At 41.0% G+C, this 17,965-nt stretch overlaps 7 protein-coding genes across 10 annotated transcripts; 5 read left to right on the top strand and 2 right to left on the bottom strand.

Moving 5' to 3' along the window:
- The first annotated feature begins 148 nt into the window (after window positions 1-148).
- Window positions 149-2,079, top strand: LOC115757689. The gene is made up of 4 exons (XM_030698028.1): window positions 149-939; window positions 1,153-1,776; window positions 1,831-1,884; window positions 1,942-2,079. Exons 1-4 carry the CDS (start codon window positions 238-240, stop codon window positions 2,023-2,025), a joined length of 1,464 nt encoding a protein of 487 aa, XP_030553888.1. The 5' UTR covers window positions 149-237; the 3' UTR covers window positions 2,026-2,079.
- Window positions 2,049-4,412, bottom strand: LOC115757687 (protein vreteno). The gene is made up of 5 exons (XM_030698025.1): window positions 4,112-4,412; window positions 3,651-4,058; window positions 2,776-3,595; window positions 2,529-2,713; window positions 2,049-2,455 (listed from the first exon to the last, which is right to left on the bottom strand). Exons 1-5 carry the CDS (start codon window positions 4,390-4,392, stop codon window positions 2,110-2,112), a joined length of 2,040 nt encoding a protein of 679 aa, XP_030553885.1. The 5' UTR covers window positions 4,393-4,412; the 3' UTR covers window positions 2,049-2,109.
- Window positions 4,413-4,633: 221 nt separating this feature from the next.
- LOC115757692 (chromobox protein homolog 1) lies at window positions 4,634-5,409 on the top strand. Its single transcript, XM_030698031.1, has one exon. It carries the CDS (start codon window positions 4,655-4,657, stop codon window positions 5,357-5,359), a length of 705 nt encoding a protein of 234 aa, XP_030553891.1. The 5' UTR covers window positions 4,634-4,654; the 3' UTR covers window positions 5,360-5,409.
- LOC115757690 (mitochondrial GTPase 1) lies at window positions 5,379-6,516 on the bottom strand. Its single transcript, XM_030698029.1, has 2 exons — window positions 6,261-6,516; window positions 5,379-6,198 (listed from the first exon to the last, which is right to left on the bottom strand). The coding sequence occupies exons 1-2, from the start codon at window positions 6,457-6,459 to the stop codon at window positions 5,432-5,434; spliced, it is 966 nt and encodes a 321-aa protein (XP_030553889.1). The 5' UTR covers window positions 6,460-6,516; the 3' UTR covers window positions 5,379-5,431.
- A 52-nt stretch (window positions 6,517-6,568) lies between these two features.
- LOC115757691 (mitogen-activated protein kinase kinase kinase 7) lies at window positions 6,569-7,905 on the top strand. The gene is made up of 6 exons (XM_030698030.1): window positions 6,569-6,584; window positions 6,796-6,878; window positions 6,942-7,235; window positions 7,291-7,461; window positions 7,528-7,663; window positions 7,725-7,905. Exons 2-6 carry the CDS (start codon window positions 6,840-6,842, stop codon window positions 7,883-7,885), a joined length of 801 nt encoding a protein of 266 aa, XP_030553890.1. The 5' UTR covers window positions 6,569-6,584; window positions 6,796-6,839; the 3' UTR covers window positions 7,886-7,905.
- A 139-nt stretch (window positions 7,906-8,044) lies between these two features.
- On the top strand, window positions 8,045-9,266 carry LOC115757693. 3 transcript variants are annotated; one of them, XM_030698034.1, is made up of 4 exons: window positions 8,045-8,372; window positions 8,430-8,634; window positions 8,706-8,865; window positions 8,926-9,266. In XM_030698034.1, the coding sequence occupies exons 1-4, from the start codon at window positions 8,143-8,145 to the stop codon at window positions 8,946-8,948; spliced, it is 618 nt and encodes a 205-aa protein (XP_030553894.1). In that variant the 5' UTR covers window positions 8,045-8,142; the 3' UTR covers window positions 8,949-9,266. The 3 variants fall into 3 exon arrangements, with proteins under 3 accessions (XP_030553894.1, XP_030553895.1, XP_030553893.1); XM_030698035.1 differs by lacking the exon at window positions 8,926-9,266 and having other exon boundaries at window positions 8,430-8,651; window positions 8,706-8,787; XM_030698033.1 differs by having other exon boundaries at window positions 8,047-8,372; window positions 8,706-9,266.
- Window positions 9,267-9,363: 97 nt separating this feature from the next.
- On the top strand, window positions 9,364-16,220 carry LOC115757688 (facilitated trehalose transporter Tret1-2 homolog). 2 transcript variants are annotated; one of them, XM_030698027.1, is made up of 6 exons: window positions 9,364-9,443; window positions 14,012-14,126; window positions 14,199-14,387; window positions 14,464-14,649; window positions 14,841-15,085; window positions 15,143-16,220. In XM_030698027.1, the coding sequence occupies exons 1-6, from the start codon at window positions 9,417-9,419 to the stop codon at window positions 15,911-15,913; spliced, it is 1,533 nt and encodes a 510-aa protein (XP_030553887.1). In that variant the 5' UTR covers window positions 9,364-9,416; the 3' UTR covers window positions 15,914-16,220. The 2 variants fall into 2 exon arrangements, with proteins under 2 accessions (XP_030553887.1, XP_030553886.1); XM_030698026.1 differs by lacking the exon at window positions 9,364-9,443 and adding an exon at window positions 13,218-13,541.
- The last annotated feature ends 1,745 nt before the right edge of the window (window positions 16,221-17,965 follow it).

The following is a 17,965-nucleotide window of genomic DNA, read 5'->3' as shown; positions in this document are numbered from 1 at the left end:
GATAAGTCAAATGGTGCCAATTACAGCTCGATGAATATTAACGATATATCGGTTTGCTTTAACATACTCTTTGGCGAGTTAACAGAGTCGATATATCGATACAATTTAACTCATCGCATATATTTATGCATTCCCATCACTCATCACTAGCTTTAAATGAAAGTAGGCACAGCGGCCATTTGAAATTATTTATTTAATATTGAAATTTAGACATTAGGCCTTGCATTTCAAAGTCTAATGCGCCGTTCCCAGGCCCCATCAATACGCAGAGCAGCCAAAATGGGTGCTGCTATTGAATTGAATGTCAAAAATGACAACAACGTTGCTGCGCCTCTGGAAATGCAATGGGGAACAGCAGGTTCCTATAAAGGATTCAGGCCACGAAAGTACAATGAAGGAGAGAATCCGCTTACCGATAAGCGTATCTTTCTAGTGCTCTGGCGCAAACAGTCCAACAAAAAACATAAAACCTGGACAGGCAATGGAACTCTAGAGTTGACTGCAACCAAGGCAACTTTGAAAGACGAAATGGGCAAAGTAATGGATGTTTTAACGTGTTTTAAGCATGAAAAAATTCAACAAGATGCTCTACTAGAAATCGGCATGAGGGACGTTGAGATACAAGTGGAGCTAACGACCGCCGCCGAATGCATAGCGCAGCGGAAAGAGGAAATTGAAAACTGGTATCGCCAGCAAGAGGAATCTGTTGGTCTAGTTACCGGGCACCATGAAACCAGCGGCATGCTACAAAGGCCGCCGAACCTCTTGAAAAGGCCAAAGCGATTGCCTGAATGCAAATTCCTCAACGAAAGCGCAAGCTGTGTCATCCCAGCAGCTGCTCCTTTCAAGCTAGACGAATACATTTGCATGCTGGAACCGGCGGAACTTCAATATCAGACAATGCAGCTGCTTGCCGACTATTGCCGGGATTCGGGCATGGTAAGTCGCAAGAGATTTGGTCACGACATGTGTAACGTCCCATAGGAAATGTGTATATTGGTATTCAGAGTCAAATCGCAAAGCACATGTCTGTCTGTCTATAGATAATGAAACTTAGCATAAGCCTTTTTTTTTGTTGGAATTTAATAATGGTAATTTTTGCTAATCTGAAGTTACTGATAATTTGTCCTATATATTTTTTTGTATTAATAGCAACAAACATCCGCGTCGGCTGACATTCTTCAAGTAGTTCAACAGATTTGCGATCATCCTGTGCTACTGAAGCATATCGAGAATCAACCCGTTGTGTCGGACGCACTGGTACCACATTTGCCGCCCTGGCAGGAAATGGGTCTCTATGACTCTGCCAAGTTTGAATTCGTGCATTTAATGCTCGACAATTTAGTAGCGGGGCGCGGCGAGAAGTGTGCCATTGTTGCAAACAGTCAGAATTGCTTGGACATCATCAAGGGCTACTGTCAATGCTGGGATATACCACACACACAAGTTGCCGATGGCCTGCAAGCCAACTGCTTCACAGCACCCAGCACGGAGGATGCAAGGGCACCAATGGTTGCCCTTCTAATGGCAAGCCAACTGCCCAAAGAGCGCCTAACTGGCTACAAATATGTAATACTCTACAATTATAGCGCACGAGCTGCAGCGAGGCATTTATTGGCAGCAAACACGCGAATTTATACACTAATTACAGCTGACGGCTTGGAGGAGCGACAGTTTCAACAACACTTGGGACTGGTCAATAGCACCGATTCCTTGATGGATTTACTAAACCTGCATGTCGAGGACACGCAAAATCTGCTCAGAGTTCTACAGAATGTGAGTAAATGCTAGAGTTTGTCAAATATTAGCTTAAACTTTCTGCTGTTGCAGACGTTAACGAACTGGAGCCAATGGCAGCCACCCTTTAGCGAAGAATTTTTAAAGGTATGCAACGTTCGTAGCTTTAACTTAATCTGATTTAAGTTGATTTTTAATTTACAGGACACATTTTTCAGCGATGAATTATCAAGCCTAAGATGCGTCTTCAGCAAGCTGCATAAAGATCCAGAGTTTCAAATACTTTAAGAAACTTCATTAAGTTGACATACTTTTTGGTTAAGGCAATATGGCAAACGTATTAAAACGAGGTTTATTTATGTAAGCTTTGTTTTACTTTATAAGGTTCTGAACAGCGTCTATGCGTAGCGAGTAATTATTATCGTGTTTGTTGTAAATAACCTCATCGCACTTTACAATGGCACCAACAGCCAAATGCTTTTCGAGACGTGCCAATTGCTCGTCGGTAATATCAGCGGGCACGCCCAGCAGATCGTATTCGGTAGTTAATATGGGGAATATAAATTGTGGAGGGTATGGGCGAATATCATTAACATGAATTGGGATAATATTTCCGTAGTCGATAAATAAGATGCTGGGGTAACCGTCGCCCACTAGTTCCATGCACAGGCCTCGGCACCATTTGCCTTGGTATTTGGCAATACATAAATCGTTTTTTCTAAAAATAAATATATATATATATAAAATTAAAGATGACAAATAATTGATGCCTATGCAGAGAGTCGACTTACGGCGCTGCATAGAACGCGCATTTGGCAACGGATTCACCATAGAATTGAATGTCGCGCTGCATTTGAGTTACTTCGTATGCATAATCCAAAATAGTGCAGTGAATGACACCAAATTTGATGAACGTGTTATCCATGACGACCATGTCGAGGCCTTTGCCAGTTGGCAAGTGCACGTGCTGCAAATACTGCAATCCAAAGCAAAGAATTAGATAAAACTGGATGAAAGCACCTATTGGCTCTGTCTTACATCCTCCTTATATCCAGCTTCTGATAGTAATGGCTCCACGGGAGTTACTATTGTCTTAATTAATCCATTTAAGCTGCGATTTAGTTCGCTCTCAATGAGCACGACGCGTTGCATGCCCTTGTCGAAGTCAAACTCACGGTCCGAGTACTTCAGCACAAATGTGTAGGTGTGGTCCAGCTCATACAACATGCAACGCACATTGGGGCACATGTAGCGCCTTGGTACGCGGCGAAGCAGCACGGGCACAGCATAGCGCGGCAATGCTGCCAAATAGACGCTGCACTCGTGCAGATATTCGAGCGTTGTGATCTCCACGTTGCCGTAATCCACACACACCACATATATGGATTGCGGATTGTCGACATTAAGCACCATAGCTCGTACAGTTTGAATGTTGGACTTGTAGATGACTATCTGACCGCACTGCGGCAACTGAGTCAGCTTGGGCGCCAATTTGCCCCGCATCATGACATCCGAGAGCACTTTGTAGTAGGCAATCTCGGCGACAATTTCAGCTGAGCGCACGTACAACACGTTGGTCTGTTCAAATGCGGTGATTTTGACGTTGCTGCCGGAGGGCGGCAGCTTTACCTTTGTGATATTTGTCGTAATGGTATCGTCAATCACGGGCGGTCTACCCTTATCGCAGCTCTCCTTGTGCGCAGTGGCTAGGGCATCAAAGCACACTGGATTGCAGAAGGGCATCCGACAAAATTTGCAACTGTTGTCAGTGTAGCAATTGCAAGCTAAACACTTCTTTGCCAGTTGCGGGAACTTTGATTCACCATCACACGCCTTAGATTCCTGTTGGTTGTGCGGTCTATAAGCCAATTGAAATATATTAAATTTTTTGATTGACTATTACAAATACCTACGTTACTATTAAGCGCCCGGATCGATAGTAAAGCACGGCCTGATCCTTTTCAACAATCTTCTGCAACTCGTAAGCTCCACATCTCTCCAGCGTGAATTCATATTTAACGTTCAGATAACGTTGATTCACATCGTTTACGGCCAGCAGAGAGTTTTTGCCGTTGTAGTCAGCTTTGATAACTATAGGAGGTTTAAAGAATTCCGGATGCTTCTTTTGATTTGCCGACACTTGAATATTGCGAGATTCCAAGTCCACGGCATTTGCAGTTGGTTCTGGTTCGGGCATTTTAGTTTCTTCAGCCTCATTTGGTTGGCAAGGTAAAAAAGTGTCGTTTGGTTGTGAACGACCCTCGACACAAAATATAATATTTGGAAACTGACGAATCTTTGTCCAGGCCGTCTCAAGAGATCTGAAAATTCACACAGTTCGATCAAATCAAGAATATACTTTTAAAAAACATACCCAATATTATGAAAATAAACACAAAATACACGTGATCCTGAGCGAAATTCGATGTCGTAAATAATGTCGCCAAAAAAATTTCTCAACATATTGTTAGTAATAAATTGATTATTCTTTTTAATAACCAAGTATGGATATTGCATTTGTTTGGAAATCCGATCCTGTTTACAGTTATCTTTTGCAGGTGCTTCGTTGACGCTTTCATATTTGTTTGAAGTCTCATCAAAATAATGCTCAGCTAGGGGATTCCAATCAGACCAATCGTTTTCAAGCTGGGCCATTATTATTTATACTCTTAATAAATGGTTTGTCAAGCCGGAAAAATTTAAATTCGCATGTGCGCACTACGACTGGGAAATCCATACAAATTACAAGCTTAGATTTCGGGTCGTCTTAAAATATCGATAAATCCTGCGCTTAACAGAACAGTCCTTTATTTAACAGCAGTATGAAAAACGCGACTTATCGATATTTGTCTTGCATCATTAGCCAACACTTACAAGCTTATAAATAATATCCGAAAACAAACAATTTACAATAGAAATGGTAAAAAACGAACCGAATTTTGTTGTTGAGCGCATTGTGGACAAGCGTATCACTGCGGAAGGCAAAGTAGAGTATTTCATTAAGTGGCGTGGCTATCCATCCGGGGACAATACCTGGGAGCCGGAGGAAAACTGTGACTGCCCAGCTCTCATACAAAAGTTCGAGGAGTCGCGAGCTAAATCTAAGAAGCGCGGTGAAAAGAAACCTAAATGTGAGGAAATACAGAAGCCGCGCGGCTATGAGCGTGGTTTGGAACTGGCTGAGATCATGGGCGCAACCGACGTTACCGGAGAAATAAAGTACCTCGTCAGATGGCAATATTGTGACGAGTTCGATTTAGTGCCAAGCAGCCAGGTATCTGAGAAGGATCCGCAAATGCTTATTGAATATTATCAGAAGATGGCACCCTACACTGGCAACATCAGTAAGCGCATGCAAGGCGTTCCAGAGGAATTGCGCGCAGTAGCGGCACAAACTGGCTACGCTGTCAGCAGTGCACCCACGGATGCAGTAGAGCCAACCGTATGCAACGTCGAGCCCGAACAGATGCCGGCCTTGGAACCAAAACAAGCACCCATAGAGTTGGCCGTGCCCCAGGAAGAAGCGACTGATACTGATATGGACAATGTTGGTGTTTCCTACTCTATACCCGTACCGGGCGTGGGTAACATTGCCATTGACGTCCCCATGGTCGATAATTGATTTCAAAGAATTACTTGAGTATACATTAAAGAAATTTTGTAACTATATTATAGGAAACTCCGTTTAAATATGCTAAGTACTTTCTTCGTCTAGATTAATAGGGCCCAGCTGTCCAGTGCGAAAGAAGCTGATAAATTTTCGGGCGGCTGCCAATAAATTTGTCATCACCTCCACCTGTCCATTGTATTGCCTTACGCGATGGAACATCGCCTGCTGTTGTGCATATTCCGCAAGAACGGCGCTTATATTATCACTGGGACCGGAGGTGAGACCCAGTTTGTCGACGTACTCGTAGCGCCTGTGTTTATTCAGCCAGTACAGCAGATAGTCGGCTATCAGATCTTCGCCCACGATGTGATCTGGCACACAGCCAACAAGTGCCAATTTCATGCCCATTTCGTCGTCGGTAACAGACGGCTGCAGTATGCCGGGTGTATCGATCATATAGACCAATGGCTGTTCTTGGATTTTAATTCGCTCGCCGACGGCTCGAGTGATACCGGCCTCGGCGCCGACGCGTGCCGCGCTGCGTTTCTTGAGATACACGTTTCGCAGTACGTTGATAATGCTGCTCTTACCCACATTGGGCACACCAATAATCATAATGTTGTGCTCGGCACTTTGTGCTCTATTGAATCGGCTACTCTCGGCCACCAACTTAGTTGCCAATGGCAGTATGTCCAATACGCCGGTATTCCGCTGATCTTTGCAGTTAGTGAAGAGAATGTTTCTCAGTTCGGGCTGCACTGAGCGCAGCTGCTTGAGTATACCACGTTGTTGCTTGGTCCCTATGAGGTCTACCTTATTCAGGACTAATATGTGTGGTTTGACGCCGTTGCCTATGGGAGCAACAAGTTTTGCCGTAAAAAATGCGTAAGCAAAGCAAATCTCATATGCATACCTGTAATTGTTTCAAAGAATTGAGAATTCCGACCTGCTAGGGGAATGCGGGCGTCGTGTATTTCAACAATGCAATCGACGCTGCGTAGCTTCTGTTGTATTTGCCGCATACCCTTGGTCATGTGGCCAGGAAACCAATTGACGCGTTGATTTCGACTTGGTAGACGAAATACGGCACGAAAAGGATTCGCCAGCGACATGTTTATGTTTTCGGCGGCAATATCAGCTGTTCACGTATGACGTAACTGTTGCCCATCAAAAATAATTAAAGTTATCGATTAATCGATTAGTCTCGATGCTCGATATGTTTAACTGCAACTCGACTGTAAGTAAAATAACAAATTTTAAATATGTACCCGCACAAATAAAAAACCAGTAAAATATAATAACTATAATTTTAAACTCAGTTTCATAAAACTAATTATAATTAACCGTTAGTGGTTTAAAAAGGGCTGTCATTTATTGCAAAATAATAAATGGTCAACATATAACAATGATTCGTATATGGAAATCTTATCTCTTATCTTTTTTTATAGAGTGAATCAGAACACTTAAAATCTAAAATATTTTTGCGACAAAAATGAATGCGATAAATTTTGACGACATAATTCTTGGTGATGTATGTTTTAAAAAATGTATGTGTGTAAAATGCAGATAAAATACTCATTAAACTCATTTTTAGGAAATCAGTAAGGGAAGCTTTATACAAGTATATAAAGCCAAATGGCTCACGAAAGATGTTGCTGTAAAGAAGGCTGACAGTAACTCAAATGATTGTATCAGAAGAGGAACCAAACAGCTCTTTCGTGCAAACCATGAGAATATCATATTTCTACATGGTACATCGATGTCGGGTCCTAATCTCTATTTGGTAATGGAATACGTGGATGGCGGATTGTTAAGCAACTTTTTACATACCGAAGAGACGAAGTATGAAGTGCAACATGTTATAAACTGGGCGCTCCAGATCGCCAAAGTAAGCGTATCTGTACACTGACTTAAGGATTGTTTATTATCTTCTTATTGGATAGGGTATTGACTATCTACATGACAAGGCAGTGGTCCATCGGGACATAAGCCCGTCCAGAATATTACTATGTGATAAGCATCGACGTGTAAAGATTTATGATTTCTCTTTCGTAAGACATCTGGATACCCTAATGTCTAGCAATGTTGGCGATGCCGCCTATATGGCACCAGAGGTCTCCACTATTTTTCATATTTTCAATTGATATGCAACTTCACACAAGGAATTCTGTTTCTGACAGGTTTTCAATAACGTAAAATACACCGAAAAATGTGATGTTTATAGCTTTGGCATTACCCTCTGGGAAATGCTGGCACGGAAAAAGCCATTTGAAAAGTATTGCAATAGTACGACAATATGTGAAAAAGTGGAAACAGGTATGTAATATGTTGATTTTGTTGTTATTTATATAATCAATCTATATAATAATCATATTAGGAGAACGACCCTCATTGGATGAATTACAATTTCACTGTCCCGACAAGATTCAAGAATTGATGACCGGCTGCTGGAGTCCCGATCCGGACGAACGTGCCTCCATGAAAGATATTATTGTTGTGTTCAACGATCATCAGAAAATTGTTGATCTGAGCCTATAAATCAATCGAAACAAACCATATAATTGATATACGTTGAAACTACAGGCACTTAACATGGATAAAACACAACCTACAACAACTTTTTCCAAATTTCTATACAAGATCACATAGGCGTACTATATTTAATCAGTTGTATAATACTAAACTTCTTTTTTTGCAGTTGTTTTGCAGACATATTTATACAGTCGTCATATTTTCAAGACCATTCATAGTAATTATTTTTAATTTGAAATATATAAAATACCCAAAATTGCGAGATGAGCAAAATACACGCAAAACTTTCAGTTACTTCAAAATTATCTTCTATACATGAAAGTAGTAGTAGTATCGATGTGGCCTCCATCTTTCCCAAGCCGTTGCCAGTACTGAAAGTCGGACCTGTGTATGATGAGAGTGGTTTTACGCTTAACGAAAGATTGGCTTTGCGGCAGGCTTGGAAGCTGATCAAGCCATTCGAGCGGCGCTACGGCAAGGATATATACTTTACGTGAGTTGAAAGCATTAGCTGGTCGAAACTTAATGTTAAATAAGCATCAATTTGTAGCTTTATTATGAAATACTACAAAACATTTGAGAACTTTCGCTATAATGGCAAGCTTGATATGCATCGCTTGCATGGACATTCCTTGGCCTTTATGCGCTATATAAGCGCCGTTATTGATCAGAACGATCCGGTATTATTCCAAGCAATGTTGAGCGACAATCACATAGTACACACTCGCTGCCATGTGTCGCAGGAGCATATGAGGGTACATTGACTAAAGATGTTAAGCAAATGTATATTACCAATCACATTTTTCATCATATTTTCCATCTGTAGATGCTGATGAACGCTCTAATTGACTATGTGCTGGATAAGCTCCAGGATGTTAGCTCGGCAGCGTTGAAGAGCGGCTTTCAGCGACTCCTGGAGAAGTTTCAGGTATACTTCGATCAGCAAACCGTTAGCTTTATCGCATACAAGCGAAGTCTGAGCAAAGGTAGCCTCTCAGCTCACAGTGACCAGCAATAAATAATTAAATCACTCATACGCTACGTAGTACCTCAATTGATTTGGATTTAACTGCAATATATCCATGCTCTTGATCAATCTCTTGTTTATCCAAGGCTCTATCCGCATATGCCCCGCCTTCATCCAGCTAACTGTCTGACGGGTCGCGTATGTCAATGCAAATCGAAGCGTCAGTGCGCAGTCGACGCTGGCGTCGCTGCTGCTGTCGCGCTATGCTTACGCACATACATATCAATTGACGACGCCGCGTCGCAGTCGACGCGCTGCGCTGGGTCTTGGCAGCGTTGGCTTTTAGCTGTGCTGTTAAGCGCGTTTCCTTAGAGAAATTCAGTTTTGCTCGGGCTCTCAGTGCGCCCATCCACACGTTTCGATACTAAAAACGTTGCCAATAAATTTAAACTGGAAAAAATTAGTTAAATAAATTAAAAAACATTTAGCAAATATTTGTCTACGGAATTTAACACCATCAAAATAAGTTCTCGGTAATTTTGGGTACTTTTTATATAGACTACATGAACTATGGTTGCCACTGAGGATATTAAAAAGGTAAGAGCGTATCAAAAGTAAATCTAGGCAAATTTTAAATGTTCCCAAAGCTGAGCCTAAATTCATTTAAAAGCTATAATCAATTAATTTTCAAATATGTTCAAATTTGTTGTCCAATAAAGTATCAAAATGTAATTTTCTTTTTCAAAAATCAAGTGCTTTTATTATTCATTGGGCTAACCTAATGATCATATGGTTACTGAAAAGTATGCTATGCTTAGGTCTGATAAAAGTTTCGATATGCCCACCCTTGGTTTTATACTAATGCCCATCATTGTGTTTTGTTAAGAAATATATATATATATATTTGTTTATATAAATAATCCACAATCTTTAAGCTAATTTATTACCCATTAGTTCCTACTTTAGGTTAGATATCTTATCTCGAATCCAACATCGGAATTCTAGTGCATAGCTTAAATCTTACCATGACAACTTGCGCCGAATTTGAAATGTTTGCTTTATTACGTCTATTGCCAAGCCATTAGATTTCATAAATTATTAAACGTCATCCTATCAGAGACCATGAACATAAACCCACATAACAAGCAATGGACTACTTGAATAGCTTACCTTGGTTTGTGGGCCAATTAATGGAGCAATTAAGCAAATGACTGGATTAGAACTTTTCGTTTTTGCTTTCAGTTAACAGTCATAAGAGTGTTAAACTATAAGTACCCATAGCTCGGTGTGGACAAGACGGCAATAAATAATCACTCGACTCTCCAATACGTGCTTATGCATAATATTTTTCGACAGCCACACATTCTACTGGGTAACTCATAGTTGCGTACTCCCTAGTATATTTGGGCAGCACTTAAGAAGCCACGACAATGCGTAAGTTCACGTGAGAACTGCCTGTTTTTGATAATGACCAATTAAAGACCTTTAAATGTGACGATTTATGATTTAGATTTTCATATGTATGTTTATATATACATATATGCTGGCATTTAGATTGGCACAGACAAGCCGACTTACCCTCTACTGATAACAGTGATAATAGAGACACGATATTATGGAATATATTAAACTTGTGTTGTGCATTGTCAAAAATTGAATATTGTTTTGTTTTATCGCGCCAAAAAAGCACATATTTCACATTGAATACATATATATAATAGGTATGTACTATATACTCTATAGCTTACTGTTGTTGTCGTTCTGGACCCTATCGCTTATTGTTTATGTTTCCAGACCGGACATGTTCGAACATTTTTATCTTGTTTGTGCGAGCTGTCGAGCAATCTGCGAAGCAACAATAATATTTACATGTTTGTTTCGGCATACCATGGCCAGCGCATCCGCCATAAACAATGCATTTTGCAGCCTTACAATGCGCATTATATGGGGAAAAAGCAAATATAAGAAATTAATCTTAATAATACTTGGAAAAATTAAATTAAATTAACTTGCATGTGTCTCTATAAATCGTACCAACTTGAATTGATAAGAGAAACTAAATCTGAATTGCCTTAACGTATACATATACATATATTGATATTCATTTAAAAAGTTCACATACACACGCCACGCTCGAAACAAAATGTAACTTTGCCTATGTTTGGCATAAGAACACATACATTCAAACGTAATACATGCACACATACATGCATAACACATCCAGCCATACATGCACTCATACATACATACAAGTTTTCATACATACGGACGAGCGGGCAGTGCCTGGTGCCGAGCAAGAATATATGTACATACATAATTTATGCGATCAGAGAAGCCTTCTTTCGACTTACATATATTCCCACAAAATACTATCTCCAACTAATATCGACAGGTAACTGTTTAATGTTATGAATTTAGACTGCACGCACCTTATTGTGCGCCGATGTACTCGCATGCAATAATCTTGTACACACCTTCAAGTAAAACAGCAATAGAATTTATAATTGACTATTTGTCCCTTAATGCAAATAAAAAATAATTCTTTATGGGATTTTTAATCACACATTCCCTCGAGCTACTGAGAGCAAATAAATTTCAGAGCAAGCCTGTGCGCAGCGAATCGTGTGCGACGACTACGACGAGCGATTGCCGAGAACGTTGTCTTCGTGTGCTGCGAAAGACACGAGGCGCAACGGCGTCAACAACACTGGCGCCGATGCCGATGCCGATGCCGACGCCGATGTTGATGTCGATGATTGCACTTGACATTGGGGCATCGGCAAGGGGGAATCGGCAAAAAGTAAACAGAGCAAAGAAAACGAAAAACTAATTAGCATGTGATGCGCCTCCTTTGACTGGTGGGTGTGTCTCTCCGTCTCTCTGCGCGGCAAATGCATTTTTTAGGCTCTCCCCTCGCTCGTTCTCTCTCGTTCTAGCTGACCTGTTGTTGTTATTGTTGTTGCAGGGTATGGCGACAGGTTTATTTGACATTTGAATTTCAATTGACGCCATTAAATGCAATTACGTTTGTGTAGTACGCTTTACAATTAAACATTCCGTTTTGATAACACTGATGCGCTCGTTTGCATTCCCAAAAGGATTTCAATATCACACCCAAATAGATAAATATAAAATGTGTAAATACATTCGTACATTCGTCGTAAATGCGTTTGTTCTTACTGCTTTGAAGAGGGTATCTGAAGATATCTGTAATGAACGTATAATCCCATAAACTAGTGTCCATATCTCCATATCTAAGTCGCGCCTATGGGAATTGGAAATTCCCAATTGGAATGGACTATAATGATAATTATTTCAGACTATGTTGATCTTTTGCTGTTGGGAACGCTCAGGAAAATGTAATTGACAGAGCTTACTTAAAAATAATTTATCAATATCGTGCATCGGCAATGGAATTTGTTATTAAATATGCCCCCAAAGGCAAATAAATATCTCGCCTCTCAGAGACAACTATTTTGTCTGTTTTTCTAATAATATTCACATACGTATTTGTGATAACGTATATACGAAGTACAGATGTAAGTATATATCCGTTTAGTTTTAGTTATTTTGCAAGATTTAAAATGCTTTTACCTGACGCATTTGAATGTCGTCGAATGGCATTTTTGGCAAGTGCAACAGCAACGCAATTTTTTATAGACATTACAGGAAGTGTTTGTTTAGTTGGACGCGGGGGCGTATGCGTAACATTTGTGTATGTTTGTTATGAAATCGTTCAGAATGCGCCACAATTATGAGTGCAACTATATACGATATATTTCCTAATATCTCAGTCACAAATCTTATCCTTCCTTAAGTCAATTATAAACTATTTAGTTTTTTATATATGAACATTGATAGCTGCTGCACTGAAAATCTCTAAGATCATTATTTTGCACCTTTGGACACTCGTTCGAGTCCACGATGCACTTTTCTATTGTGCCTGACGTAAAATACGAAATGTTTTGCATTTAAATCCGCGTAATCCCGTGGCATTACAATGAAAAGCCAAAACAACAAGTAAAATAAAAACATTTTATCGAAGTTGAAATACCCTACAAAAAGTCAACACAAACTATATGTATTGAAGTTTATATCAAAACAGACTATAGACTAAGAGTCTGAACAATCGACATAAACATTATTCTAAAAGATTAGCCCCGACTCAACTTGTCCTTCCATTCGGTAATATCCGAGTTCTAGATCATTTAGATCGTTACGAATTTCCTAATAAAATCGGAAAATGCTGCTAGAACACTAGAGAGTATCGGCCAAAATAGAAGCGCCGCAAATTTTAAGATCTGAGAAGAAAATACGTTTTTCGAAGAGTCGCCAAAACAGTCGTCTCCAACTGTGTTGGCCGCACGGACCAAAACAATCGCGGAGCCGTCCACTAAAATTAGCGGAAAATACAATTTTCTTTTGTATATACATATATATATATATATACATGCACATTAACCTCTATCTATATATACAAATGTTTAATGACCAAATATCATAATAGGAAAATTAAAAGTCGCGGCAGAACATAAAGATCGAAATACTTATAAATAAAGTGTCGTTAAACGGTGCGTCTTCTGATAGCTTTTGTGTTTATATAACGCGTTTCGGAATACTCTCAATTGGCCAGTTCCCAGAGAGTTTACAATGGACTCGGATAAAGTAGTGCGTGCCATGGCGCGCTGGTGGCAGGTAAAGGCCAAATATTGGTTCATTCTAATGCTAGAAACATGCCAACATTCAAATGCACACACCTTCTTTTTAAAAATAAGCGCACACAGATACACACATCTAGTCTCAGGCATTTACACACAAACGTATATCTATCTGTTCATTTATGCATTATTATTTACATTATTTTTGCTTATTTTGATTGGTTTTTGCGCCAGCGTATCATGACCTCCAATTGTTATTTATTTGGCATTTTAAAGTTTTTGAATCATATAATGCCACATATATAGACTTTAATATAAGCCATGCGCTCTTGATAAGCTCGCCGGCAAATGCTTAGCTCGTTTTGAGCAGAAAAAAAGTTTGTTTTTGACCCAGTTTGTGGGACAGCAACCGACAGCACGTGTCGTTGCAAACAAAAATAGATTCACCTCAGAAGTCAATAGTCGATGCGATATTTGAAATATTTTTAAATCTCTTGCTCTTCATAGACTGTCAGCCAAGAGGATACCGATGCCGCGTCACGCAATCCCATGCTCTACGATCCGCTGCAGGACGGAGTTGTGAAGACCTCCAAGACACGTCAATATGTTGCAGCACTTGTGGGTAAGTTTTCGTTTGAGGATTGCAAAAATGTTGACACCCCGATCACTTGATTGCTTGAAAATATGCTTTCAGTTTGCCTGGGCGCAGTCGCTGCTGGCACTGCCTTGGCCTGGACGAGTCCTGTGCTGCCGCAGATCAGTGTGCGTACCCCCACCCCCGTCAATGTTACGGAAATTACGACCAACTCCACTGGTAATGCGAGCAGTCCAATAACGCGGACTGTGCCCCACGATGATGAGCTACAACTAACTGTCGCCCAACGTAGGTTCCTCATATAATAAGAAGTCTTCTTGATAGGGAATCATTTCGCATCGATTCTTAATTTGTTTACTTGCAGAGACCTGGGTTAGCTCGCTGTTGGCCATTGGCGCCTTCTTGGGCGCCCTGCCCACGGGCTATATAGCCGATACAATTGGCAGGCGTTACACGGCGCTGGCCATGGATGTCCCATTCATTTTGGCCTGGCTGTCGATCAGCTTTGCCAAATCAGCTGGTTGGCTGTACTTTGGTCGCTTTCTAATTGGTAAGCTTTATACTATCAAAGGCGGCAGGCCCAACAACCATATTCGGTGGTTCGAACCAATGCCTCGTGCTAGCCTTCGGTTTGTGAGCCCAGTCTACGATGCCATCAGTAATGCTCGTTTGAATTTCCGGTCTCAATTCCGGTTTGCTGCCTTGCTGTCAATTCTAACTGGATTTTTGATCCCGTCTTAGGCATATCGACGGGCAGCTTTTGTGTGGTGGCACCCATGTACATCTCGGAGATAGCTGAGACGAGCATTCGCGGAACACTGGGCACACTCTTCCAGCTGCTGCTCACAGTGGGCATACTCTTTATTTATATAATTGGCGCCATGGTCTCATGGAGTACTCTCAGCATAATGTGCCTGTTTGTGCCAATTGCGTTGTTTGTGGGCATGCTCATGCTGCCGGAGACGCCCGTCTATCTGCTAAAGAAGGTGAGCATTGTTCATTATAATTTCTTTATTGGATCTAATTGTTATTTCTGCCCACAGGGTCGTCGTGCGGATGCGGCATTGTCTCTCAAGTGGCTCTGGGGCCGTTATTGCGATTCGCGCAGCGCCATTCAGGTCATACAAAACGATTTGGATCAGACGAGCGCGGATGCCACGTTCTTGGATCTGTTTACAAATCGCGGTGCCCGCAATGGTCTCATCATCTCCATTTTGCTGATGTTTTTCCAGCAGTTTTCGGGCATCAATGCGGTCATCTTTTACACGGAATCCATATTTAAGTCAGCCGGCAGCAGCTTGGATGCCTCAATTTGCTCCATCATTGTGGGCGTGGTGCAGGTGATCATGACGCTGACCTCATCCCTGCTTATTGAACGCGCTGGCCGCAAGATTTTGCTGCTCTTCAGCAGCACCGTGATGACCATTTGCCTGGCCATATTGGGCGCTTACTTCGATATGAAGGAGAGCGGCAAGGATGTGTCACATATCGGCTGGCTGCCGCTGTTGTGCATGGTGCTATTCATCATTACCTTCTCTGTGGGATATGGTCCCATACCGTGGCTGATGATGGGCGAGCTCTTTCTGCCCGATGTCCGAGCCACTGCCGTGTCGCTCACAGTCATGGCCAATTGGCTGTGCGTGTTTGTGGTGACCAAATGCTTTGGCATCATGATCACCGACTGGGGCTCGGACATGACCTTCTGGTTCTTCGCCGGCTGCATGGCCGTTGCCACAGTTTATGTGGCTCTTGCGGTGGTCGAAACAAAGGGCAAGACCTCTAGCCAAATACAAACGTGGCTCAGCGGCCATTAAAGAGATGCTTCGAGCTAATTAAGCAGCCCAGGCCGAAAAGAAGAAGATGTTAATTGTATGCCATGGGCGAAATGACGCATACGCCGTGTGCCACGCAGAATGTACAATATTTATCATATGGTTTTATTAGTTTAGACTTATTTATTTTTTAAGTACTCAGCCAAATGTCCAGCTAGATGGGCCAAAACAAAAAAGATTCGCCTTGCTATTTTGGTTGTCTTCTTAATGTATATGATATGTATGTGTTAAGTGTGCGGCTGTAAAGACATGTGTATATATTTAAATAAATGTGTGTATATATATATATATATATATATATTATTAGCAACCCACTCAAATATACATATATGTTGCATTGAACCCTCCGATAACCCATCACCCGGCCTGTTGATGTTGGCTGCATTGGGCGCCTGGCGACGGCAACGCCCCTTAAATTTGCGGCTAATCAGCAGCGGCTGTCATAAAAAATTCGGTGCACAGTCATACGACGAGATGCCCTGCTGGCCACGCCCACATTTGGCGCCGTTAGCAATCGGTTCGCTTCCCGTTGGCCCTGCACGTGGCCTTCGGGCATTGGCAAGGTCGCCAATTGATAGATAGATAGATAGATAGTCGGACGCACCGACGCAAATTGATTCGATGCCAGGTAGCGTCAATTACAGGCTTTGTTGTTGTTCCACTTTTCAATTGCCAGCACTCTTTTTGTCGTATGCAAATATTTAACTACATTCTTTTCCTGTTGCCACCAACGATGTCAGGAAGCGCCAGTTGGGAGCCCCCTTCAAGCACTCATAGCCAAAGCGGCTGCTTGTTCACATATGCAACAGGTTTTTGTTGTTGCTGTTGTTGTTGTTGTTATTGGTAGTAAGTGTGTCTATAATTCCATTTAAGCCAGCTACAAATTGCCAGCAGATAACGGCTTATTGGATATCATATTTATATGCCTGCTTATTGTAACTGTTGCCGAAGTGTCTGGCAAATAAATTGTTTGATTTATTAAACACTTGACAGTTCGCTGTCCGAACTAGCAAATATATCTAATGGGCTAGGCATGCTCCTGTCAGATATTGTTTACATGCAAAACAGGCCTCAGTAAGTGCTGTGAGTGCACATTAAGGCGGAGCTTCGGGAAATTGGTGAAAAACGGTTGTATGCAACCTTATTATTTAGCATCCGACGAACTTCAGTCTTAATTATAAAAATCTACCCTGTTAAATGTTATTTACAACGTGATTGATCGATATGAGCTTTTTCTGATCTCTTATACTAACAGCAACAATGTATTTATCTTAATATTATATTCACTTATGCTAAAGGAAAACCAAGCTTACTTCCTATCTCGTTGCAAATTAAATAATGATGTCCTTTTACATATCGCCGTTCTATGCGATTCTCATAAATTCAAGTAAGGCTCAAAGATTTTCATGCTTTTATTTTGTGTATCAAAAACACTTTTTCCCTGTCAAGGTCTCGTTCTAATTGCCTCTTTCTATCTTTTCTCTCAATTTACATATTACATCTCGTGTTAGCTATGCTATAATGTATTTAGAGCTTATTGTATTTTTTAAGCTAAGCATCATCCGTTTGTTTTTAGTTTTCGACACTTAGGAACATAAAGTCTAGCCTTAAACTTAATCCAATAAGAGTACTCTCTCAGGGAATGAAATGAAAAGTCCAAAGAAATGTGCAAAGTAAAATCAACTGCTGATTCTTAATCGAATGAATCATTTCTAAGCGAGTCAATGTGTTGCAATAAAATAAAATAAGTCACTAAACTTTGATAATCAACGCACCAGCGTACTCTAGTGAAATCTGAAAACCCGTTTTGAAAGACGAAAAGGTGCCACGCGTCAGTGAACGGAACCGGACCTCAAATTCGCTTGGCTTCCTTTTGCATCATCGAATCGAGCCTCCTTCTTAGTATAAACACGTTTGGTTATATTTATGAATCGATCTGTCTTATATCATTTATTTTGTGCTGTACCCGATTCGAAAAACGATTCTGATTCCGGTAGGTATTGCCTGTGTGTCTGATGACGCAAATATATTTCC

The sequence above is a fragment of the Drosophila novamexicana genome, unplaced genomic scaffold, assembly GCF_003285875.2.
Source record: "Drosophila novamexicana strain 15010-1031.04,08,12 unplaced genomic scaffold, DnovRS2.1 tig00000108-arrow-pilon, whole genome shotgun sequence".
Taxonomy (NCBI): domain Eukaryota; kingdom Metazoa; phylum Arthropoda; class Insecta; order Diptera; family Drosophilidae; genus Drosophila; species Drosophila novamexicana.
The sequence above is the reverse complement of the archived record's forward strand: the minus strand, read 5'-3'. Positions and strand labels throughout refer to the sequence as shown.